This window comes from Zingiber officinale, chromosome 8B, assembly GCF_018446385.1.
Source record: "Zingiber officinale cultivar Zhangliang chromosome 8B, Zo_v1.1, whole genome shotgun sequence".
NCBI classification, from domain to species: Eukaryota; Viridiplantae; Streptophyta; class Magnoliopsida; order Zingiberales; family Zingiberaceae; genus Zingiber; species Zingiber officinale.
Window position 1 is genome coordinate 105026202 of NC_056001.1, and position 26449 is coordinate 105052650.

The following is a 26449-nucleotide window of genomic DNA, read 5'->3' on the forward strand; positions in this document are numbered from 1 at the left end:
CTGTCTTGCTAGATATTAGAATTTCCCAGCAAACATAAAGCAATGCAGTAATTTCCCAGCATAAGTAAAGCAATGCAGTTGCAACTGAGAAAATAATATTTAGATACTAAATAATAAAATTTACTAACAAAACAATCATGTGGATTAAAAAATAATGATCACTCATAATAAGTTGGTGAAATTGTAACAATAAACCATAATAAGTTGCTAAAATTGGGAAGCAAACATGTGATGAAAAAGTTGCTGAAATTGCTTAAATAAACTTACTTACCATATGTAGGCAACGATCAAATTTCCTGAAATTGACTCCAAATGATACAAAGAATTGATGTCCTCAAGGTCAAGAAAAAGTTCACAATCTTCATCAAACACTTCATTATCTAAGCACATTGATATACATTTTCCTCCATCTAGAGCATGCTTACTGTAACAATATAACATATGTAATGCTCTTGGGACACTTGTTGACAAAGTAGGTTTTGATTTTTTTCGTTCAAACTTCTTCCTTCTAGGCTTCTAATAATTTCAAATATAAACAAGTTAGATAGCTAGGTTGAATAATAATAAAGTGGCAATATAATTAGAAATATAATAATAAAGTGACAATATAATTAGAAATATAATATCTCATATACCTCATCTTGCTTCACAATCTGCTTGTTCAGGGAGCCACAACAGTTCCTATGGCATCACCAATTACTTCACATTCACTTGGAATTGGATATGGCAAAGGAGCGGATTTGTCCACTGCTTGATCAATGGAGACTCGAATGCAATTCTTGGGAAATGGAATACCATGAAGCATTTTTTCCATGCCATTGAAACAAACAATTGTACCATATGCAGCAATATTTGAGCAAGATTCCAATGTCAATGCAACTGATTGACCCTAAAATATTAAAAAAAAAACATGTTGATTATATTTAGTTTATAATGCTATAATAATAATGAATATCACTATAACTTGTATTTTACCTGTAAAACTTCGTCTTTACCCACAATCTGTACGTCATCTTCTTCAATATTCTTCTGATGAAACTTCACCGAGCAACTGCCTTTGTCATCAATTGAATTGTCCCATGCACCCCAAATCCAAATGACAGAGTTGAAGGCTTTGCAGCAGTAGGAGCGGAGAACATAGATGCACTGGAGGGAGTTGATGTAGCAACATTGGTAAACCCAAAGGAAGGTTGGGACACAGCAGATGTCGGAGTCGCAAAAGAAAAGCCAGTTGCCAAGGTGGACGTGGTAGTAACAGGTGAGGACGAAGTAGTACTACCAGACGACACGGCATCGAACGAACTCGGAGCAAAGGAACTGCCACTTCCAAAGGAGAAAGGAGAGGTCGAAATGCTGGTGATGGCAGGAGAGGAGGTAGCGGTAGCAGAAGAAGAGAATAGAGGGGACGCAGAGGAGGAGGCAGGAAACGGGGATACGAAGGATGGAGCTGGAGCAGACGTCGTCGGCACAGAAAAGGCGGGGGGAGATGAGGACGTAGCAAACGAAGGCACCGAAGGTGCGGCACTAGCTGACGAAGCAAACAGTGTCTGAGCCGAGGACAAGGCCGGCGCCGGAGGGGAAGCGGAAGTACCAAACAACGGAGAGGCAGCAGTGGAAGACGAACCGAAGCCGAAGTTGGGAGTCGAAGCCCCCAATCCAAAACCAAAATTAGGGCTTGAGGAAGCGGAAGGTGCGGCGGATGCTGAGGGAAAAGGGATGGGTTTGGGAGAAGAGACCGCCTGCGAGGAAAAGAGACCGGGGGTAGTAGAGGCGGAGGATGGAGCAGATGGCGAGAAAAGACTAGAGGTAGTAGAGGCGGAGGATGGAGCAGATGGCGGGAAAAGACTGAAGGTAGAAGCGGCGGAAGATGGAGCAGACGTCGAGAAAAGACTGGAGGTAGAAAAGGCTGAGGATGCGGCCGATGAGGAGCCAAAGGTTGAGAGGCCGAAGAGAGATGGGGAGGAACCGGCGGAGGAAGAAGCGCCTAGGGAGAAACCAGTGGCGGAAGATGAGGCGGCGCCAGCGGCGGTGGGAGCGAAGGAGAAGGGGGAGGCGGAGGAGAGGGAGAAAGAGGAGGAAGCGGAAGAGACTGAGGGTTTGGGTCGACTTGGAGGAGTTGGGCCGGCGTGAGGAGTTTTGCGTGAGGAGTTTGGGTCAAGATTAGGGTTCAGAGGAGAAGGCGCTCGTGGAGAGGAGAAGGCGCTCGTGGAGAGGAGTGGAGAGGAGAAGGCACTCGTGGAGAGGAGAAGGAGAGGAGAAGGAGAGGAGTGGAGAGGAGTGGTGAGGAGAAGGCGCGCGCGCGTTGAGGGTTTAGAGTTTAGCAAAGCGAGGGCTGCAAATTTATTTTAAGTGAGTTTAGGGGAAACATACACAACACTTTAAAAAACATTTTTTAAAAAAATGTTGTCTTTGACCATAAACAACAACACTAAAGACAACACTTCATTAAAAACCGTTGTCTTTAGTAAAAAGTAAATACCATAGACAACGCTTTTCACTAAAAGCGTTGTAAAACAAAGAACGACAACGTTTTTATTAAAAAGCGTTGTCTATTGGGTGTTGTTGAATGCAAAAATTCTTGTAGTGCTAGTTGACCCGACTCGAGTTGACCTGACTCGAGTTGTATTTTGATGTTTGACGAAAACAGAAGAGTTGTATGTTGATGGAAGATTGTTAGTGCAACCTTGGTCAAGGTTGACCTGGTTGACTGAGTTGACTCGACCGAAAAGTCCAAGTAGGGAGCTTGGCACGAAAAGTCCAAGTATGGAGACTTGGCACGGAGAAGTCAAGTATGGAAACTTGGCATGGGAAGTCGGAGAGGCCTCGTGAGCTCGTTCTCTGGGTGAGGTCGAGAGGGCTGGGGCTCATTCTGGACCGGATGGAAGTCGGGAGGGCTCGGTGGCTCGCTCTCTTCACCGAGGTCCGAGAGGGCTCGGAGCTCGTTCTCTGGACCGAATGGAAGTCGAAGAGGGCCTCGGTAGCTCGTTCTCCTGACCGAGGTCGAGAGGGCTCGGGGCTCGTTCTGGACGGATGGAAGTCTGAGAGGCTCGATAGCTCGTTCTCGAACTGCGTGGTCGAGAGGGCTCGGTGAGCTCGCTGGACGGATGTGAAAGTGAAAGTCCGGTGGTGAAGCCGCGGGAAAGGTCCGGTGAGTGAAGCGGTGTGGGAAAGTCACGGTGAGTGAAGCCGTGCAGCGGTTGGAAAGTCCGGTGAGTGAAGCCGGTGAAAATCTAGTAAGTGAAGCTAGGTGAAAGTCCTGGTGAAGGCGGGCAAGGAAAAATCCAGATGGATCAAGGGTGATCGGACATCTGGTGTTGAGAAGGTCAAGTAGGTCAAGGAGTGACCGGATACCTGACACGAAGAGAAAAGTCCGTGGGTCAGGATTGACCGGACACTTGGTGGTGAGTCTTAGCAGGTCAAGGGAGTGACCGGATGCTAAGCATGAGATACCAATAGGTCAAGGTTGACGGATATTGGTTTGGAAGGCGTGGGACTTGGTTTGGGCGAAAACCAAGAGCTAGATCGATCGGTGGATCGATCCGATAGAATCGATTATCGATCGGTCCGGTGACCGATCGGTAACCAAACAGTGTGCTTCTGTGTTATCTGATCGATCTGCACCGATCAAGAAACAACGATCGAAGGGAAGAAGTTCGGGAGAAGAGGGTGACCGATCAGGCCAGTTTGATCGGTCCCCGGACCGATCAGATACGCATGGAGAGTTGGGCAACTCTCGAACGTTCGATCGGCCGGGGACCGATCAAGATAAGCGATCGGTCCCATGACCGATCGAAGAACCGGACCGATCGGGATGAAGCCCGATCGGCCACATCTAGTTGTAGCAACGGCTAGTTTCTTCTGTGTCTTCTTCGCAGGTTATAAAAGGAGATCGAGTCTCTGCTTCTACTTCTTCTTCTTCCTCACTACTGCGATTTGAGCTTTGCTGAGCTCCTCTTCGCTGAAGCTTCGCGTGAGCTTCGTGCTGGTTTTCTAGCTGCAGGAGCCGTGAAGCTGCTGCTTCATCAACGGACTCCGACGAGAAGGCAAGCGTGTTTGTTTTACATTCATATTGTCTTGTGCTTCCTTGTATTTTGTGTACTTCTATCTTGCTGTTGCAAGAGTTATTGTGGCGAGGTTTCTCCACCCACAAGGAGTATATATTAGCCGGTTCTCCGGGGACTCATCTGTTGGTGCGGGAAGCATCCGACGATCGAACCTAAGTTTTGATAATGGCAAATGATTCAAAGTTAAGGTGCTTTGTTATCTGACAGCTTTTGCTGAGTGTTTCAGGAAAGTCCTAACTGCGGTTAGGCAAGGTAAAATCCTAGGGGGTGGTAACCCTAGGTCATAGGGGGTGGTAACCCTATGCGGAAAGTCTTGGCAGGTCGATGGCTTCAGGCAAAAGTCCTAGGGGGTGGTAACCCTAGGTGGAAAGTCCTGGTGTCGCGAACTGTGAAAGTCTGGCCGGTGGGCGGATGTTCACAGAAAGTCCGGAGCATCGAAAGTCGAAAAAGTCCATCGATCCGAGGATCGATCGGCAACAGTAAATCTCCGAGTGGAGTAGGTGAGGACGCTTCCCGTAGAGGGAACAAGAGGCGTTGGTCGACCTAGGGTTTCGGTGAGGAAACACCGAAGTCAGACTTGACCCGAGATCACAAATATTTCAATACTTATATCACTGTTTTGTAACTTTGTGCTGCAGGATATTTTTGGGATTAACATATCTGTGGGACCAAAGTGGAAAAAAGACCTCGGATGAACCGAGGCCGCCCATGGAGCTTGAGGCGCCTCGAGTGCAAGGAAGCAGCAGACTGGAGGCGCCTTGCATGGAGTTCAAGGCGCCTTGGACCGGAGGTTGAAGGCGCCTTGGATAGGCTGAAGGCGCCTTGAACCAGATAGAGTTCGACCAGGTCCGTGCTGATCCACGCGGGTGACTCGGCTCGTTCAAGGCGCCTTGGTGAACAGATAAGGCGCCTTGAACCCCCTTTATAAGGGGTCTCGACACAACTTCCAAGCTTCCATTCTGCTGTATTATGCTCAAGTGCTGCTTCCGAAGTGCTGTTGCAACATTCCGACGACCAGGAGCTCAGATTTCTTTTCTACTACTGTTGTCGGTATAATTTTAATTGCAGTTACATTTTGTAATTAATCTGTAATATTCATACGAAATTATAGTTGTTGCCCACGGAAAGCGATCAAGGATCGCGGGCCTTCGAGTAGGAGTCGACCTAGGCTCCGAACGAAGTAAACAACTGTGTTCTTGTGTTTGTTTCCTTTATTCCGCTGCTTTAATTACTCTACGAACGTTTTACGATTCCGATAATCGAACAAATAGCCACGAGCGCTATTCACCCCCCCTCTAGCGCGTCTCGATCCAACATCATCCACCGACGGATTGATAGGCTTCGTCCACCTTACGGACACGCCGAGGAGTAGGAGTATCATCTCCGAACCTCGTTACATCGCTGCGTCTAAGGTTTGATCATCTTCGTTTCGTTTCTATTTAGTTATTTCCGCTGCGCTAACCCTAATCGTAGGAAGAAACGCGAAGATTTGGGATCGGCTATTCACACCCCCTCTCTAGCCGTGATCATCGGTCCTAACAAGTGGTATCAGAGCAAGGTCGCTCTTCGCCGGATTAACACCCGAGGGAGCACAAGCTAGAGATGGATCAACTCGGAGAGGACATCACGATTCCACCCTTCTACGATCGCGACGACTTCGCATTTTGGAAGGTAAGAATGAAATATTTTCTTATGACTAATCTTGAGAATTGGAGGTGTGTGCAAGTAGGTTTCACTCCTCCAGAGGATGAAGAATGAAAACCTCTCAAGAAGAAGAAGTGGACGAAGGAACAAATCCACCAATTCACAATCAACGATAAGGTAACGAAAGTTTTAGAATCTTCTTTACCTAATGATATTTTATGTAGTATAGATAGATACAACAATGCCAAGGAGTTGTGGAACAACTTGGCTAAGTTCCATGAGGGGAACTCCACTTCAAGCCATGAAGAGGAGTCAAGTGAGCCAAGGAGCTCATTTCATGGAGGAATGGATTTAGAAGTTGAGGGCCACTCAACATCTAAAGAAGAAGAGGAGAAGAGTTCTTCTTCAAGTTCGGAGCAAGAAGAAGAAGCGTCTACCTCCGGAAGGGATGAAGAAGAGAGCTCTCATCCACCCTCAAACCTAGGTAACTCAAGCATTTCAATTTCAAATAAATTGCATATATTATGCTTTGAGTGTAGGGAATTTAGACATTACAAGAGTAAGTGTCCAAAGAGGGTTAGGAAGACTCCACCGGCGCCAAAGATCAAGGAAGCCGGAGTCCCAATACGCAAGGGCAAGGAGCACGTGGTGTGCTTCCAATGCAAGCGAAGGGGACACTATAGGAGTCAATGTCCGAGGGGGAGACAATCTCACAAGGACAAGAGATCGAGCACATGTATAGGGGGAGCTAGGGCAAACCCTAAGGTAATCTCTAAGGCACATTCTTGCAATTCTAGTAGGATGCATGCTAGTAGCCTTATTGCTATTGTCAAGAATGATAAGCATGATAACCTTAGGAACCAATACATGAGCTTAGGAGCCAAACATGTTAACCTAGATAAGGATAATACTAGAAATGTCAACCCTAGAATTAACCCATCTAAGGCTAAGGAAAATCTAGGTAGAAATCCCAAATCATCTAGACATATGCCTAGGAATACCTCAAAGAAGAATGATAAATTAAAGTTTGAGGTATTAGAGAAAGAAAATCAAGTTTTGAGGTCAAGACTTGACTCTCTAGAAAAGGCTCTTAAGGATTTGACTCTAGGGTTTAAGGGTCAAAAACCAATGTCCAAGGACAAGAAAGGTTTGGGTCACAAACCTAAGTCCCAAGTGGTCAAGCCCACTTATCATAATGTTCCATTCGATTATGGAACAAAATCTAGGGCTAGGAAGACCATCACTAAGGTCACAAGGGGAGTCACCCCTAGAGTTGATCTTGATGAGTCCCAAATGACCAAGGCTTCAAAGCCTAGGAGGGTCATTAGAAGGGTTGCTAGGGAAGTCATCCCTAGTGAATACTTAGTGAACCCAATGAGCTCCAATAGGTATTGGGTTCCTAGGAGCGTGATTTCATCACGCTAGATGAGTTAGGGTGTGCCAACCTTACTTGAATAGGTAGTTAACCTAATCATGGCAAAAGGTGGCACTTTAGGAATTTTCAAGGTGCAATCAAGCCTTGAAAATGAAAGTGAATATTATTCCTAAGGTGATTAGAATGTGCCAACCACATTTGAGGAATTTTCTAGAATCAATCTAGTTGGCACATAGTGATCTAAAAGTCTTGAGGATATGATTTTAGGTCTATTACACTTAGGAATATAGAAATTATGGCAAAATGGTCAAAATTATCAAAAATGGCAACTAAGGCTAGAATTAGGTATTTTCTATACCTTTATGTGCTATTTGCCATATATTGTTTGCCATATACCATGTCATGACATCATATTTATTTTATGATCATTTAAAATGTCATGATAATGCTTAGGTTATTTATATGTCATGTTTTATTTAAGTCTCATACTTTATGCCATGACATCATGACATTGGCACATGTTATTATGTATGATATCATTTTATGCCATGTCATCATTTCTTGCATTTATAATCAATGAAATTGATTTAAGGTTACAAACATAATTTGATATGGAGATCAAATTGATGTTTAGAAAATACATGAGACCTTAGACTAAGATAACCTAAACCCACATCTCACATCAAAATTGACTTGAATGTGTTTGATACACCTTAGATGTGTGTGAGATATTAGGATGATGAGTTAGGATCAAGGTGCATGGTTCTTGTACCTAGATAAGCCTAATTCAAAATTGGGGATCATAGGGAAAGCTTATGTACAATTTATGTACATTTAGCCCAAAGATTGTGGTCCTAAATTAAATGGTTTAAAATCATTTCAAAATTGATTTGAAAAACCTTGATGAAGCTTTTCTAGTGATAGCATTCATCATTGAGCAAAGTGATACAAAGATGAGTTAACTTTGAACTATTTCAAAGACTTTTGAACTTTGTATCAAGTTTTGAAAATGGAAGTTATTTTCTTAGAAAACTATTTTTTCATGGTAGTATATGTTATGAGGAATGTATCCTCAAAATTTCACAATTTTTGAAATTTTCTGTAATTTTCTAGAGGTTTCTGAATTTCGGGAGAAGAAAAATTCAGAAATCAGAAATCAGAGTTGTGGACCGATCAGGAGGATCCCTGATCGGTCCAGGTCTGTGTGGATCGGTCACTGGACCGATCCAGAGGAATCCTGATCGGTCCGGTGACCGATCAGGGCGTGCCAACTTGCTGAATTTCGACTGTTTATCTAAAATTACAGCTGTGGAAGTGGTGTTTTGGTTTTCTAAAGGGTTGAAACTCTCCAAGACATTGTTGGTGCAATGGTCAAGGGGGAGTTGACCTTTAGGGGGGAGTTTTTACCTATTAGTCAGGGGAGTTAACTTTTAGGGGGAGTTTTTACTCCTAAAGACTTGAGTGATATGGGATTATCACTAAATTAATTATTGACCTTAGTATCAAGGAAATTAAGAGTTTCAATGAAAGGTATGGGACTTTCATTAGGAAGAAACTCTTGACCTTGATTCACTCTTTTTGATGTGTGTCAAAAAGGGGGAGAGTGTAGGTTTGGGGAGAATGTTCAAGGAAGAACATTAGAAAACCTAAGTTATGTTATGGTTTTGTCAAACATCAAAAAGGGGGAGATTGTTGGTGCAACCTTAGGTCAAGGTTGACCCGACTCGAGTTGTATTTTGATGTTTGACGAAAACAGAAGAGTTGTATGTTGATGGAAGATTGTTAGTGCAACCTTGGTCAAGGTTGACCTGGTTGACCCGAGGTGAGTTGACCTGACTCGGAAAAGTCCAAGTAGGGAGCTTGGCACGGGAAAAGTCCAAGTATGGAGACTTGGCACGGAGAAGTCCAAGTATGGAAACTTGGCATGGGAAGTCGGAGAGGGCTCGGTAGCTCGTTCTCTGGACTGAGGTCAGAGAGGGCTCGGGAGCTCGTTCTCTGGACCGGATGGAAGTCGGAGAGGGCTCGGTAGCTCGTTCTCCGGACTGAGGTCAGAGAGGGCTCGGGAGCTCGTTCTCTGGACCGAATGGAAGTCGGAGAGGGCTCGGCTCATTCGGAGAGGGCTCGAGAGCTCGTTCTCTGGGCCGGATGGAAGTCGGAGAGGGCTCGGTGGCTCGTTCTCTGGTCCGGACGAGGTCGTTCTCTGGACCGGATGTGAAAGTGAAAGTCCCGTGAGTGAAGCTGGGAAAGGTCCCGGTGAGTGAAGCCGTGCAATGGGAAAGTCCTGGTGAAGCCAGGCGGTTGGAAAGTCCAGTGAGTGAAGCGGTGAAAATCCTAGTAAGTGAAGCTAGGTGAAAGTCCCGGTGAGTGAAGCCAGGCAAGAAAAATCCGGATGGATCAAGGGTGATCGGACATCCGGTGTGGAGAAGAAGGAGTGACCGGATACTTGACACGAGAGAAAAGTCCAAGTGGATCAAAGGTTGACCGGACACTTGGTGGTGAGTCTTAGCAGGTCAAGGGTGACCGGATGCTAAGCATGAGATACCAATAGGTCAAGGTTGACGGATATTGAAGGCGTGGGACTTGGTTTGGGCGAAAAAGAGTGGATCGATCGATGGATCGATCCGGTTATCGATCGATCGCGGTGACCGATCGGTAACCAAACAAACTCTCGAGTGTTATCGATCGGTCTCCACCGATCAAGAAACAACGATCGAAGGGAAGAAGTTCGGGAGAAAGGGTGCTGATGACCCGGACCGATCGAGCTTTGATCGGTCCGGGACCGATCAGATGATACAGAGTTGGGCCTCTCCAGAACGTTCTGATCGGTCTGGGGACCGATCAGCATAGAGCCTGATCGGTCCCATGACCGATCAGAAGAACCCTGGACCGATCAGGATGAAGCATGATCGGTCCACATCCTAGCCGTTGCGTAGCAACGGCTAGTTTCTTCTGTGTCTTCTTCGCAGGTTATAAAAGGAGATCGAGCCTCTGCTTCTACTTCTTCTTCTTCCTCACTACTGCGATTTGAGCTTTGCTGAGCTCCTCTTCGCTGAAGCTTCGCGTGAGCTTCGTGTTGGTTTTCTAGCTGCAGGAGCCGTGAAGCTGCTGCTTCATCAACGGACTCCGACGAGAAGGCAAGCGTGTTTGTTTTACATTCATATTGTCTTGTGCTTCCTTGTATTTTGTGTACTTTTATCTTGCTGTTGCAAGAGTTATTGTGGCGAGGTTTATCCACCCACAAGGAGTATATATTAGCCGGTTCTCCGGGGACTCATCCACCGACGGATTGATAGGCTTCGTCCACCTTACGGACACGCCGAGGAGTAGGAGTATCATCTCCGAACCTCGTTACATCGCTGCGTCTAAGGTTTGATCATCTTCGTTTCGTTTCTATTTAGTTATTTCCGCTGCACTAACTCTAATCGTAGGAAGAAACGCGAAGATTTGGGGTCGGCTATTCACACCCCCCTCTCTAACCGTGATCATCGGTCCTAACAGATCTAAGATAGAAAAACATGTACACAAAATTTTTGTTCTTTTAATCTTCGCATGGATCCGGTGGCATGGGATTTCGAGGTTTCCGTAACGTAAAAAGTGATTTTTACGGCTCGAAAATCCCAACAGTGGTATCAGAGCCACGTGCGAAGCGTGTACGTGTTTTAGTTTGTATTTTTATGAAAAATATCAGATCTGTAAGTTTCTGTAAATTTATATTTTTTTTATAGTTTTTATGAGTATTTTTGTTGGAGATGCGAAGCAACAAGTGCTTGGTCACTTGTAGGCTTCGTATACCGAGAAAAACCTTCCGAAACGACAACGTTTCGCCCAAATAGTTTTGGGATAGCGGCTTAAGGCGTTGTAAGATCGTAGTAGGACACTCGTGTGACTCATTTCACGAGCAGGGGTGCTGCCCCTAACCCCGCAAGGGACGTTGTCCCGCGATCGTGCCCGAAAATCGCTAAACGGGACCGCCGGGAAATTATAACTCTTAAAATTGTAAAAATAGTAGTAAAATTACAGAAAATTATATAAAATACATAATTTATAATTATGTATGTATTTTTGATAGTCATGGCCCAAAACCCCCAATTGGATTGGATACATGTGTTGTAATTCATAATATGATCTACGTGCTATTTTTGTGTGATTGTGCGTGTTGTATATGATCGCGACCTGGGCGTCGTGCCTTCCTTTATTATATATTCTTGTTGTAAATAGTTTAGACTCGAATGTAACTCTAGTTTCAAATTTGTAATGTACAAAAGAAAATTGGAGTGGTGGAAGGTCCACTCGAGACGGAGTTACGAGAAGGGTGCGAGCAATACGTGGCGGTCAAAGGGAGGATCTTGAAGAAGTTGTTGACCCTAGGTTGACCATCCTATCTTCTCATTGGCTTGAGAAGATCGTAGTAGGGCCATGACTGATCACAATTTAAATTTAATTAATTGCTTGTGTGTGTGTATGTGATGCATGCTAGAGTAGAGTAATTAATTAGTGTTTTAACGATTAGATTAGATCTAAATCGCGTATATGATGCACCACGATTAGATTAGATCTAAATCGAGTATATGATACACATCAAGGATTAGATTAGATCTAAATCGAGTCAACTCGAAATGCTTACCATGCCGTGATACCCATCACTACCTCGATCACATGTTGTTGTTGAATCTGCCAAAGCAGAGCAACGCATATTATCTTGGTAGGGTGCGGAGGGACAATCTTGGTCCCGCCTATCAATGCATGGGTGAGTACAAACTCAATTAGATTGAGTAAAACTAGTTAAACTCAATTGGATCGGGTTTAACTATAGGTATTGTCTAATGGTTGGTAGATAGGTCACAATCACGTTTATATTAACTCTTGGGCGATTTAGCCAAAGCTAACTCAAGTTTTAATATACATACGGATCTTGATCATATAAACAAGAGTTGCATAGAGATGTAATTGGTAATTAGTTACCTACTGATCATACTATGTCTTGGGCGATTTAGCCAAAGCTAACTCAAGGCGTAGTATGATGTGGATCTTGTCCCGCACGAATTATAGCTAGAATCTAGTAAGTGTGGTTTGACCACGTCCATAACTTGATTCTACAAAAGTTCTATAATTCAGTGGGAGCATCATTTATTTAAATGCCTAATTAAATGATTAGTGGAATATGATTATTTATTTTCTGCATTTTCTGTTATAGATTGTCATGTCGTCCAACACGAACACCTTCTCCCTGCGTTCTGTCCTTGATAAGGACAAGCTCAATGGAGCTAACTTCCTGGAATGGTACAGGAACCTGAGAATTGTTCTCACACAGGAACGAAAACTGTACGTCCTGGAGCAGCCCATTCCCGCGGCACCTCCTGCCACTGCCACGCGAGCTGACCGTGATGCTTACAAGAAGCTTCAAGATGACGCATTAGATGTGTCCTGTCTTATGCTCGCAACCATGAACTCTAAGCTTTAGAAGCAACACGAGTTGATGGGTGCTTATGATATGGTTGAACATCTTCGTCAACTATATCAAGGACAAGCAAGGCACGAGAGATTCGAGATCTCTAAGGCACTGTTTCAGTGCAAGATGTAAGACGGGACTCCCGTAGGTCCATATGTACTCAAGATGATTGGGTACATAGAAAACCTACAGAGGTAGGGATTTCCACTTGGCCAAGAGCTGGCCACTGACTTGATCTTACAATCCTTGCCAGATAGTTACAATCAATTTGTTCTAAATTACAACATGAACGAAATTGATAAACCCCTGCCCGAGCTGCTAAGCATGTTATGAATTGCTGAGATGAACCTTAAGAAGGTAAAGCCCAACACCATTTTGATGGTGCAAAAGGGCAAAGGCAAGGGTAAGCCTAAAGGTAAAGGAAAGTCCTAAGGCATGGGCAAAGGAAAGGAACTGAAACCTAAAGGAGGGGTTGCCAAGGATGCTACCTGCTTCCACTACGGTCAGACCGGGCACTGGAAAATCTTAAGAAGAAGAGAAGTGAGACTTCAACTTCAGGTATATATGTTGTAGAAGTCAATCTATCTATTTCTTCATCATGGGTATTAGATACCGGATGTGCTTCTCACATTTGTACTAATGTGCAGGCGCTGAGAAATAACAGAGCATTGACGAAGGGCGAGGTAGACCTACGCGTAGGCAATGGAGCACGGATTGCTGCTGTTGCTATAGGGACTTATTCTCTATCTATGCCCTCTGGGCTTGTACTAGAATTAGATGATTGTTGTTATGTGCCTGCTCTTACTAAGAACATTATATCAGTTTCTTGTTTGGATAAGAAAGGTTTTTCATTTATAATAAAGAATAAATGTTGTTCAGTTTATTTAAATGATATGTTCTATTGTAGTGCACCTCTGATTAACGGACTCTATATTCTAGACTTAGATAACCCCATCTATAACATAAATACCAAAAGGTTCAAATCAAATGAAATGAACCAAACCTATCTCTGACACTATCACTTAGGTCATATAAATGACAAACGCTTATCCCAGCTCTATAAAGATGGTTTGCTGGACTTATTTGATTTTGAATCATATGAGACATGTGAGTTATGCCTACTGGGCAAGATGACCAAGACTACCTTTAGTGGACACAGTGAGAGAGCGATTGACTTGTTAGGACTTATACATAGTGATGTATGTGGACCTTTCATTGTCGCTGCTAGAGGTGGTTATAGGTACTTCATTACATTTACTGATGACTTCAGTAGATATGGTTATATGTATTTGATGACACATAAGTCAGAATCCTTTGAAAAGTTCAAAGAATTCAAGAATAAAGTACAAAATCAGTTTGGCAAGAGTATTAAGATACTCCGATCAGATCAAGGTGGAGAATACCTTAGCCATGAGTTTCGTGACTATCTAGCTGAGTGTGAGATTCTATCCTAACTCACTCCTCCTGGAACACCACAGTGGAATGGTGTATCCGAAAGGAGGAATCGTACCCTATTAGATATGGTACGGTCTATGATGAGTCACATAGATCTTCCTATATCTCTTTGGGGCTATGCTCTGGACACAGCAGCCTTTATACTCAATCGTGTTCCATCCAAGGCTGTGATAAAGGCACCATATAAGATATAGACTGGGAGAGATGCCCAGGTGTCTTTCATGAGGATTTGGAGTTGTGAGGCTTACGTTCGACGTCAAGTTTCGGACAAACTGGGACCCAAATCCGATAAGTGATATTTTATTGGATATCCCAAGGAAACTAAGGGATATTACTTCTACATTCCCAGTCAACACAAGGTAGTTGTGGCAAAGACTGGAATATTTCTAGAAAGGGACTTTGTTTCTAGAAAAACTAGTGGGAGTACGTTTGATCTTGAAGAAGTTCAAGATGTGAACCATAGCACTAAAGCCTCGATGGAAGTTGAACTGGAACCACAAAGTGTTATGGATGATGTTATTCCACAAGGAGTTGAGGAACCACAACCAGTTCAAGTAGACCTACCTCTTCGCAGGTCTGATAGGATACGTCGTCAGCCTGAGAGACATTCATTTCTCTTGTCTGACCATGATGACGCTATGCTCATTGAGAATGAGCCTACCTCCTATCAAAAAGTTGTGATGAGACCAGATTCTGAGTCATGGCTAGAAGTCATGAGATCCGAAATGAAATTCATGTACACCAACCAAGTATGGACTTTGGTTGATCCACCTGAAGGGGTAAAACCCATTGGGTGTAAGTGGGTCTTTAAGAGAAAGGCTGACATGGATGGACTTATATATAAGGGTCTGGTAGCAAAAAGTTTCAAGCAAATTCATGGTATTGACTATGATGAAACTTTTTCTCCAGTCGCGATGTTTAAATCCATTCGGATCATGCTTGCTATTGCAGCATACCACGATTATGAGATCTGACAGATGGATGTCAAAATCGCGTTTCTGAATGGAAATCTGCTCGAGGATGTGTACATGACACAACCTGAGGGTTTTGTAGATCCACAACATACTGACAGAGTATGCAAGCTGCATAAGTCCATTTATGGACTAAAGCAAGCTTCTCAGAGCTGGAATCTTCGATTCGATGATGCGATCAAACAGTTTGGTTTCATCAAGAATGAAGATGAACCTTGTGTCTACAAGAAGGTTGTTGGGAGCACAGTTGTCTTCCTTGTATTGTATGTGGATGACATACTACTCATTGGGAACGACATCCCTTTACTGCAGTTTATAAAGACTTGGCTAGGGAATTGTTTCTCAATGAAGGACTTAGGTGAAACAACCCGTATTCTAGGCATACAGATCAACAGAGATAGATCTAAGAGATTGCTTGGCATAAGTTTGAGTACATATATTGACAAGGTATTACTTCGGGGTTGTCATGCAGAATTCCAAGAAAGGATTTCTGCTGATGTCACATGGTGTGAGTCTTTCGAAGACTCAAAGTCCCTCTTCTAGAGAGGAGAGAGACCGCATGGATCAAAATCCCTTATGCTTCAGCCGTAGGATCTATCATGTACGTCATGCTATGTACTCGTCCTGATGTCTCGTATGCTTTGAGCATGACGAGCAGATACCAGTCAGATTCAGGTGAAACTCACTAGATAGCGGTCAAGAATATTCTTAAGTACTTGAGAAGGACTAAAAAATATTTATTGATATATGGAGGCGATGACGAGCTAGCTGTAAATGGTTACAGTGATGCTAGCTTCCAAACTGACCAGGATGATTATCGATCGCAGTCTGGGTTCGTGTTTTGTATAAATGGTGGTGCTGTGAGCTGGAAGAGTTTAAAGCAGGACACAGTCGCTGATTCTACAACAGAAGCCGAGTATATTGCTACATCAGAAGCAACAAAGGAGGCAGTTTGGATCCGTAAGTTCATTACTGAGCTTGGGGTGGTTCCTAGCATAGCAGATTCTATTGAGCTCTATTGTGACAATAATGGAGCAATTGCACAGGCTAAGGAACCTCGCTCACACCAGCGGACCAAACACATACTACGTCGCTTCCATCTCATTCGAGAGATCATCGATATAGGAGATGTGAAGATTTGCAGAGTACCCACAGAAGCTAACATCGCAGATCCCTTGACCAAGGCTTTGGCACAGAGAAAGCATGATGGTCACACTAGGTCATTGGGCCTTAGAGCCTACACTGATTGACACTAGTGCTAATGGGAGATTGTTAATTATAGCTCTAGAGCCAATCATATGATGATTGTTGTATAGACTCATTGTATCATATTCTTATGTATATAAAGGCATTTGTTTGAGTTATTATACTTACTTGTATTGGTGCCAAATAACTAAGTATATTAGCGTCCTTGAGTAGAAGATTCTTATCTATACAATCGATTGGTTGAATCGATAGTGAGATGGTATAGAGAACACTACTCTTAATCATTCCTAGTCAAGTATTAACATTCAGGGACAATGTTAATGCGACGAGACTAGCATGTAGGTCAACTCGATGACTTGATTTCACAAGTCATGGATATGGAGATATCAAGTTGACACCTGGGTATGCATTGGAGAATGTATACTGAATGACTCACCATAAGAAAGTATCATGGATCATTATATGAGTGTCATATACTTTCTCATGTGGCTATTAGTATGACTATTAGTTTTTGGACCTGAAGTCACCATGGTTCCCTACATATGAAGTTACATACTTTGGTTTCGTCAAACGTCACCCGTAACTGGGTGGACTATAAAGGTGATTACTGGGTATGTAACAAATTATGCGGAGGGATGTGAGTGATGTAGATGATATCTATCCCTCCTATATAATGGGAGTGACATCGTTATTCTTGATAGAGTGAGATCACTAAGTGCATGACCATGTCCAAATGAGTCAATATGAGATATTGAGCTTATTTGATTAAAGTGAGTCTAATTGGAGTTCAAGATTTAGATTGATTAGAGGATGACATGGTCTATATCTCACATTGATCAATCTAGGCGTCAAGGATAGAAGGACATTATCATATATTGTGAAAGGTCATAATTAGTAGTCACAAGGTGATGTTGGATCTCAGTATTCATGTAACTTGGGTAGTAATGATGTGTTGCTAGATACCGCTCATTACTTATGCTTCTAAATGGGTTTAGGAGCATTGCCAACGTTACAAGAACTTATAGGGTCACACACAAAGGGCAATTAGATGGAGATTAGATTCATTTAATGTACCTAGAGGATTAGGTTCATGTGATGAACCAAATTGGATTAAGAGTAATCCAAATTAGATTAATTGAGTAAGACTCGATTGAGTTAGACTCAAGTGAGGTTAGACTTGAGTTAGACTCAAGTGAGGCTATACTTGAGTTAGACTCAAGTGGGACTTAATGATGACATTCATTGAATTTTGAATTCAATGATAAATGGAATTCAATTTGAATTTTATATTCAAATTTCGAATGAATTTCAAAATGATCATTTAATGAAGAATATTAAATACTCATTAAGGCTCATTAATGATGTTAATGAGCATTAAGTATTTTCATTAGATGAAAATACTTAAGCCATTTTTTTACTCTTATTTTCATAATTGATCATTATTATTCATCCTTGATTCTTCTTCTCTCCCTCTCCTCCTCCTTGGCTGAACATCATTAGAGTGCTAGCACACTCTAAGTGTTTTCTCCATCTCTATTGTTCGTGTGGATATGTATAGAGGTGTGTCCACTTGAACACACTCAAGATCCGACAACTTTTGGACGAGCGGGATTCGCGAAGGGCTTCGCTACAAGGTAATCTCTTAACTAAGTAGATCTAATGTAGATCTAGGACAGAAAAACATGTACACGAAATTTTTGTTCTTTTAATCTTCGCATGGATCCGGTGGCATGGGATTTCGAGGTTTCCGCAACGCAAAAAGCAGTTTTTACGGCTCGAAAATCCCAACACATCCACCTCATACCTAGATTTTCCAATCTGCACTCAAATAGAAGTAGCAGCGTGTGAGTTTCAAAATGAACAACAGGGGAATGAAATCAGTGAAGCACAAGCTCAGTCATAAGAAGAAGCAGAACCTGTATAAGTCTCTTGAGCTCCATCAACACATGTTACAATCTTGTGTTCAACAATCCACTAACCCTCAGCCTAATCACTAGGCTTCATCTGGCATGCACCAAAATCACAACAGTGCTCAAAATACTATGCCAATTGAAATTGGAGATAATCTCATACCAGGACAGCAAGTTAACAAGGTTACAGGTCGGGACAACACAAAAGGAGTCCCTGATAGTCCACAACAATCAGATCCAGTGGCAGATAGTAGCTATCAATCACCAAGGCAGGAACCTTCTGATACCAGTTATGGCAGCAGCAATTGCAGTGGCACTAAAACTGGCATGGAATAGGACACACTTTCTTAGCCTCAACGGACAGTTCAAACTAGGGCCAAATCAGCAAAGAGATAGATGTATGCAAATCAAAAGCATGTTAGCATTATGTCTGTACAGGAAATAGAATTGGTCTCTGCATTACCAGCAGCTGATTATCATCAAATTCTGCACACATAGAAAATCAGCACAGAACAGCTACACACTGCACACTCACAGCAACATGGTTCAGCCATGGAGAAGGGTAGCAAGCAACAGCGCTATACCAGACAGCAATACACTGAACAACGGAGAACAAAGGGGCATACTAAGCAGAGGAAAAACAAGTTTTCGGCCAACAAAAGGACTGATACTGCACTAGGCGGTAAGTTTGGGCTTTTGATGTGCAATGCTGAGATTGGTATGGATGATAGAGTGCAGACTAGAAACCAAGCGGCAAGGCAGCTCAGGCCATCTACCTCTATATGAAGATTACCTCCTGGAATGTGAGGGGCTTCAACCAAGCCCCTAAACAGAGAGAAGTGCAGAACTTCTTCCTGAAGCATAGATTAGTAGTAATGGGCATTTTGGAGACGAAACTAACAGAAACAACTTTCCAAGGAATGAAATTAAGACGATTTAGAAGCCTTGAGATGGTGCATCACATTGAGGAGGGCTCTCAGAGAAGTAGGATAATGGTCATTTGGTATCCGGACAAGATTACCTTTGACATTCTGGAATGGCATGACCAATACATACATGGGAAGCTCACATGTCTAGCTACGCAGAAATCTTTCATGCTTACCTTCGTATATGGACAGCTTAACATCAGCAAAAGAAGGAGGTTATGGGAGGGACTCAATATGCTTGGTTGTGATATGGATGCACCTTGGATATTGCTTGGGGACTTTAACTCACCTTTAGCAATTGAGGACAAAAGCAGTGGTATGCCAATCACATCTTATCAAGTTACAGATTTTCAAGATTGTGTCATGCAAAATGGCTTAGAGGATCTCTATCATGTGGGGTGCACATACACGTTGACTAATAATGAAGTATTTTGTAAGTTGGACAGATGCTTGGTCAACAAGAGGTGGCTAGAGCAGGACACACGAAGGATAGCTGAATTTTTACCGCCCGATTACATCTTTGATCATACTCCTTATTTAGTCACCCTTATGGGCACCATGGACCGCATTAACAAGCCCTTCAAATATTTTAACATGTGGACCACCCATTACACTTATAATAGTGTGGTAGAGGAGCAATGGTCTAGCCTAGAATCGGGCCCAAGGGAGGGTACAACACAGTACCGTCTAAAACAAAAGTTGTAAAGGTTAAAGGCCACATTTAAACAATTCAACAAGCTTCACTTTCAGCACATCATAGAAAGATCACAGCGGGCACAAGAGGAGCTTCAACAAATGCAACAATTGGGCTATACTACCGGTGCTTTTGAAGAGAATTACCAAGCAACACACAAGCATGCTGACCAACTAAGCCGGGCTGAGTTCCTATTTTGTGCCCAAAAAGCTAAGTGCCGATATTTCCGTGAAGTGGAATGAAGCACGACTTACTTTCATGCCTTAGTCAAGCGAACAAATAGGCGAGGGAAATAGTGGCACTAGAGAAAAATGATGGGGGTAAAACCACTAGCTTGGAGGAGATTGTAACCGAATTTTTGGATACGTACAAGGGGCTACTAGGCACTAGCATCTCAAGGATACCATTTCAAGCCGAATGCCTTACATTTGGGAAAACTTTGAATTCAGAACAGCAAGCTGCCTTGATATTCATGCCTACGGAAGAGGACATCAAGAGAGCTCTATTTAGCATTGGAGACCAAAAAGCCCTGGGATCGGATGGATATGGATCCAAATTCTTTAAACACTCTTGGGACACTATCAAAGGAGACTTGGTGGTTACCGTGCAAGAGTTCTTTAGACATAGAAAACTTCTCAAGCAATGGAATCACACACTCATAGCATTGGTGCCAAAGGTATCCCCGGCTAGTAGACTTGCAGATTTCCGACCCATATCATGTTGCACAGTCTTTTATAAAATCATTTCGAAACTACTAGCTTCCTGACTTGTTGAAGTTGTGGGCCACATTCTACATCTGGCACAAGCGACATTTGTCAAAGGGAGGACCATCACGGACAATATACATTTGGCACAAGAACTTATGTGAAGCTACACAAGGAAACAGATCTCCCCTAGAATCATCATGAAGGTAGATCTTCAGAAGGCATTTGATACAGTGCATTGGGATTTCTTACTAGAGGCATTAGCAGGACTACAGTTCCCACCTACTTGTTAGAGTGTATACTAAAAGCCTAAGTTTTTGTAAACATTTATTTTGAATAAAGAATCACATTTGGTCAAATTGTCTACATTTGTTTGTAGTTGTTCAATAAATTTATATTGTAGATAACATAGTATGTGGTGTCACATACAGAAGATGATGTTATCAGTACCTTATAAATTATAAACAGTAGCTCACGACCAAAATGGAAAGGAATAAACTATTGGAAGGTTGTAGTGTAATTAGGTATTAGTTTATCTTAACTATATAATTACACTAGTACACTTAGAGTGTATTGAGTAGAACCATTAGAGGTCGTTTCTTTTATACTGATTTTATAAAGGAACAAAGACCTCAGTTGTTATGGAAGTGTGTACTCTTAATCCTAATATAATAACAATCATATATATTTGATATTTATTTCTTTCACTACAAGAAAACAGGGCTTTAGAGACGAAAAAATCTGTCTCTGAAAATCATTTTTCCGTCTCTAAAGAAAGTTTGAGACGGAATATTCCGTCTCAAAAATCCGTTAGTGAAAGCCCCGTAGCTAATTTTGAAACGAAAATATTTCGTCTCTAATTTTAGAAACGGATGAAAAAACTGTTTATAAATATGTTTTCAAGTTAACAAAATAAAATTAATTTCAAATATAAATTCTGTCTCTAATTTTGTTTTAAATCTGTTATTAATCTTGTTTATAAATCAGTTTACAATTCTATTTATAAATCCGTATATAATTTTATTTTTAAATTTATCACTAAATATTATTATATTATATTTTTATATTTTTCATCAATATATTTAATAATTCTTCATTTCAAATAAATTAAAATTATTAAAAAGAAATAACTTCTAATTCCAAATATATTATACAATTAACATTAAAATAAATAAATATTTACATTATCCAAACAAATTTGACCAATAATCAAACTATAAAGACTAAATTTTCCTAGATATAAATGATTTGTAAATTTCATTTCTTGAATCATTTCCGAATCATCTCCTTAAGATTTTCTTCCCTCTGCCTACTTTCTGTAATAACAAAATTTTTTCCCCTTTCAATAATTTGTTCCTCCATCCTCGAGCTAATAGCATCCATGCCTTCAATTTCTTCTTTTTACTCTCCCTGTCTTCGAATTTCATGAGATAAATTGCTTCTCTTGTACAGATTAATGAACCAACCAATTTTGTTGAGAAAATCTAACAAATCAAAATATAAAACAAGTAAGCCTTACAATATCAGAATTTTTAATACAAAATAAATTAAAATTGTACAAAAGTCATAATCAGTATCAATTATCACCCACTAATTAGTCCATAGTTGTCAATGCTAAAGAATTAACAAGGGAGTTTGGATTTTGGATTCTAAGACTAAGATTTGAAATAGCAAAGCAAGTATAAAATCAAACCTAATGAATAAAATACAATGAAAGAATTGAGAGCTAAGTCTAACCTAACTACAAAATACAAGTATATTATGCTTACTTGGAATTCAGCTGAGCTATTGTGAATTCTGCACATAACAAAATAAAAGCTGCCCACTAAATTCCACTTAACCTGAAACAAAGAATTACCATAGTTAAGTAAAAAATCATTGAATTTTTCATACATAGTTAAGTAACAACTACAAAGCAAATTTGGGACTTGAAGCAAAGGTATAACTAACTTTGATTACTTGAGAACAATAGTTACTACGAACTATTCGATTACTTGAAGCTACATAACCAAATACCAATGGAGTCCTCCATGTCCAAAAAAATAATCTTCTATTATTCAACAATCCCATCCAAATCAAGAACTGAGTTTGATTGTTTCAATCAAGAATTAAGAAAACCAAAGAAGCTTCATATGAGGTCAGGACAAGAGGTACACATATGATAGGTGAAAGTGCTTATCCAATCAAAAATACGTCCTGATTGTTAGGCAATGATTACCCTACCATTTTTCAAGTAAAACAATCCTTCTAATGACACATTGATTGAATAACATCTTCTCTATATGAATTGAAAATGAAACTGCATTGGCCAATACTAAAGATAGCCACCACCCAAGGATGTAGAAATGACCACTTATTACCACTCCCATCTAAACTTTCTATATAGAATTACAATTAAAACCACGGAGCAAAGGTATATAAGTTGCAAAGTAATCCAATTTAGTGCACAACTACATAACAAATTTGGAACTTGAAGCAAAGATATAACTGACTTTGATCAAGGGTGTGAGAAATTTATATGCTGTGAATAATGATGAAAAGACCCAAAGCATGTCTCAACTGCTCCATTCACCTTCCCATCGATATCAATTTTCCACAATGTTGTGAGATCCCGCTGCACCACAATATCATCATCCAAGAACACAAAAACAGTACACAAAAAACAATCAGTCTTACTTTCCATGGATTACTCTCACATCCAACAGGTCAATCCTATTTATACCAAACCTAGAAATCAATCAACCATATCCATGGATTACTCTCACATCCAACAGGTAGAGCAATTAAGAATGTGAAATCTTAGAAATTAGGAACACAACTTACCCAATTCCATTGCACTCCACTGTTAGTTTGTGATCGAAGCAACCCTACTGCTGGAAATCACGGGTAATACTTACTGCTGCCCACACCATCACCCAAATCCAAGAAATCTATCAACTAACCATATAATGAAATCCAAAATCAGTTCATAGGCTTACCCCAATTTAGTCTCCAATCACTGGTAGAAATCTTCATGTCGGACTAAGCAAGGAGATCAAACACTATCCCCAAAGGTAAGGGACTAACCAGAGTGGATCTGCTGGCGGGCACAATCAGAGACGACGTCTGCGCCCATTGGAACAGATCAGTCGCGAATGAATCCAGGCAATCGCTTGATCATGGGAACACGCACCCAATGTCACTGTGAGGGAGAGGCCGCAGATGGAAGATCGGGAACAAGGTACTGGATAGGCAGCGCTCAGGTGGCGCTCAGGCGACACTCAGCAGCTTGGAACGATCCGCTGGACTCGATCCCAGTGATGGTAGCTAGGGCTCGAGATGGGAAAAGGAGTTAGAGATGGGAAGTGGCAACGAACAAGAACGGCGGCGTCGATGGCTGGTAGCTATAGGCGCCGGTATCTCACAGACAAGGTGCCACGACGACGGGTGAAGGTGAGATCGCGGTGGAAGAAACCTCTCCCTCGGTGATCTAGGGCAGAGACACAAGAGAGAGGAAGGGAGAAGAGGGCGTCGGTGGAGCACGCGGAAGGAAAGACTACTGCCCGGCGATGAGCTCGTGGAGATCGGCGTGGTGGTGTGGACCAACGCCGGCGATGAAGGGGTTGGAGGAGCAAAATCGGAGAAAGGAACGAAGGATCGCGGAAAAATGAGAAGGAATCGGGAAAAATCGATTAAATACGTAGGTTTAGTTTAATCAAACCCAAATAGTTATATGATAACATTATCAAAATTTATCATCATAAATAGTCTAAAATAATATTTTAATATTTAAAATAATCTCTTTTAATATATATCATTAAAAATTATTTATAATGACATTTAAAATTAAATGTCATAAAGAAAGTGTCATAGTAGATGATATTTCTAGTAGTGAAATTCTGTTAAGATTATTCCCCAATTAAATTTTACTATTTAATTATTATTTTTTTTATTACCGTAATTTACAATAAAAGTGCACAATTATTAATAAAAATCAATAAAAATAACAAGAATTCAGGGACTGTAGGGTGGACGACCTCACAGTCGCATGAGGGGGCTAATTGAAAAGGTCATGAATCTTGCGACCTTGAGAAGCAACTATAGATAACCTCAAGTGGTTGCGACCGACCTCACAACTACAACCGACCTCGTAGTTGCGAACGACCTTGCAGTCGTATGAGATGGCCACCAAGCATGAGAAAAAAAAAATCAAAGGCGGGGGAAAAAGAATTCGTACCTGCTATGATAAAGCCAAAGACAAAGCCAAAGCCAAATTAGGATAAGGAGAAAGGGTTAGAAAATCTAATTCATATCTATTTTTGTTTATAAAAAGTTATATGTAATTTCATATTAAATTTGGTTTAAATTCTTTCTTAAAGTTTTTTCATATATTATATTATATTTCGTGCATCTGATTTATATAAATATAAAATAGATTTATTTTCGTTTAAAATTTTCATTAAATATTTAAACAGTCACAAATTCCGTTTATAATCCATATTTATTTTTTAAATAAAATTTATACATAGCTTCATATCAAAATTTGTTTTAAATTTCTTTTCAAATATTATATTTCATTAAAGTTAAACAAATTAATTATTATATAATAAATCTGTATCTGATTTATATAAATTCGAAATAGATTTTATTTTCATTTTAACTTTTAATTAATTTATAAACTAAATTTGTCACAGAAATTATACCGTCTCAAATTTTATAATTCATATTTATTTTTGTTTATAAAAATTTATATGTAATTTTGTTTTACATTTGTTTTAGATTCAGTCTTATTTTTTAAAAATATATATATAATTTACTAAAATGAAATGGATTAATAATTCCGTATAAAATCTGTCTCTGATTTATATAAATCTGAAACAGATTTTATTTCTGTTTTAACTTTTAATTAATTTATAAACAAAATTTGTCACAGAAATTATACAGTCTCAAATTCTGTTTATAATTCATATTTATGTTTGTTTATAAAAATTTATATGTAATTTTGTTTCAAATTTGTTTTAAATTTTGTCTTAATTTTTTTAAAAATATATATTATTTACTAAAATGAAACGGATTAATAATTCCGTATTAAATCTGTCTCTGATTTATATAAATCTAAAACAGATTTTATTTTCGTTTTAAAAATCCGTTTCTGAAGCCCTGTTTTTTTATAGTGTTTAATTTATCAATGGGTGAGATTTAGTTCGATAAATCAATAAGCCCGATAAGTTGGGAAATGATATCACTTATAGTGTGTGTTGTTGATTATAGAAGAAAATTGTGTCCTAGTGATCTAGGTTGATAATGTCCCCAAGAAGAGCTCATAAGGATTGTCATGTTAAACCCTGCAGGTGAACTCAGTCTGACATGATGATAAGGTTGAGTGGTACTATTCTTGGATTAAGATATTAATTAAATGAGTTGTCAGTAACTCACTTAATTAGTGGGCATTCAACATCTTAAACACAGGGAGACTAACACACTCATAATAAGAAGGAGCCCAAAAATATAATTTGGGATTGGTGTGGTAGTTCAATAATAGTTCTCTAGTGGAATGAATTATTATTGATAAAATTAAGTTGTGTGTTCGGGGCGAACACGGGATGCTTAATTTTATCGGGAGACCAAAACCAATTCCTCCTCTTGGTCCCTATCGCAACCTCTTATTTATAGAGTACTATACCCACCTTCATACCCATGGTGTAGGGGTCGGCCAAGCTAGTTGTGGATCAAGCTAGGACCGGCCAAGCCTTGGTCCATGGGTGGTCGGCCCTAGCTTGAACCCAAGCTAAGGTGGCCGGCCCTATTAAATTAAAAAAGAATTTTAATTTTTTATTTTTTATTTTTCTTATGTGAAAGATATAATTTATTGGAGAGATTAAAAATTAAAATATCTCTTTTATAAGGTTCTACAAAAGATTAAAGAAAGAGATTAAATCTCTTTCCTTATTTGTAGATTGGAAAGATATTTTATTTTTCTCCTTTGTAAATTATTCACATGTTGAAAAATTAAAATTATAGAGATTTCTTTTTATCAACCATGAAGGGATTTTAAAAGGAAATTTTATTTTT

General features: G+C 40.6%; 1 protein-coding gene and 1 long non-coding RNA gene across 2 annotated transcripts; one reads left to right on the plus strand and one right to left on the minus strand.

The window, feature by feature from the left end:
* Nucleotides 1–1716: 1716 nt before the first annotated feature.
* On the plus strand, nt 1717–18410 carry LOC122014129 (brain acid soluble protein 1). The gene is made up of 2 exons (XM_042570313.1): nt 1717–2095; nt 18241–18410. The coding sequence occupies exons 1-2, from the start codon at nt 1717–1719 to the stop codon at nt 18408–18410; spliced, it is 549 nt and encodes a 182-aa protein (XP_042426247.1).
* A 3327-nt stretch (nt 18411–21737) lies between these two features.
* LOC122016845 lies at nt 21738–23070 on the minus strand. Its single transcript, XR_006121206.1, has 3 exons — nt 22891–23070; nt 22168–22239; nt 21738–21882 (listed from the first exon to the last, which is right to left on the minus strand). It is a non-coding gene; the product is annotated as an uncharacterized LOC122016845 (long non-coding RNA).
* Between the last annotated feature and the right edge of the window lie 3379 nt (nt 23071–26449).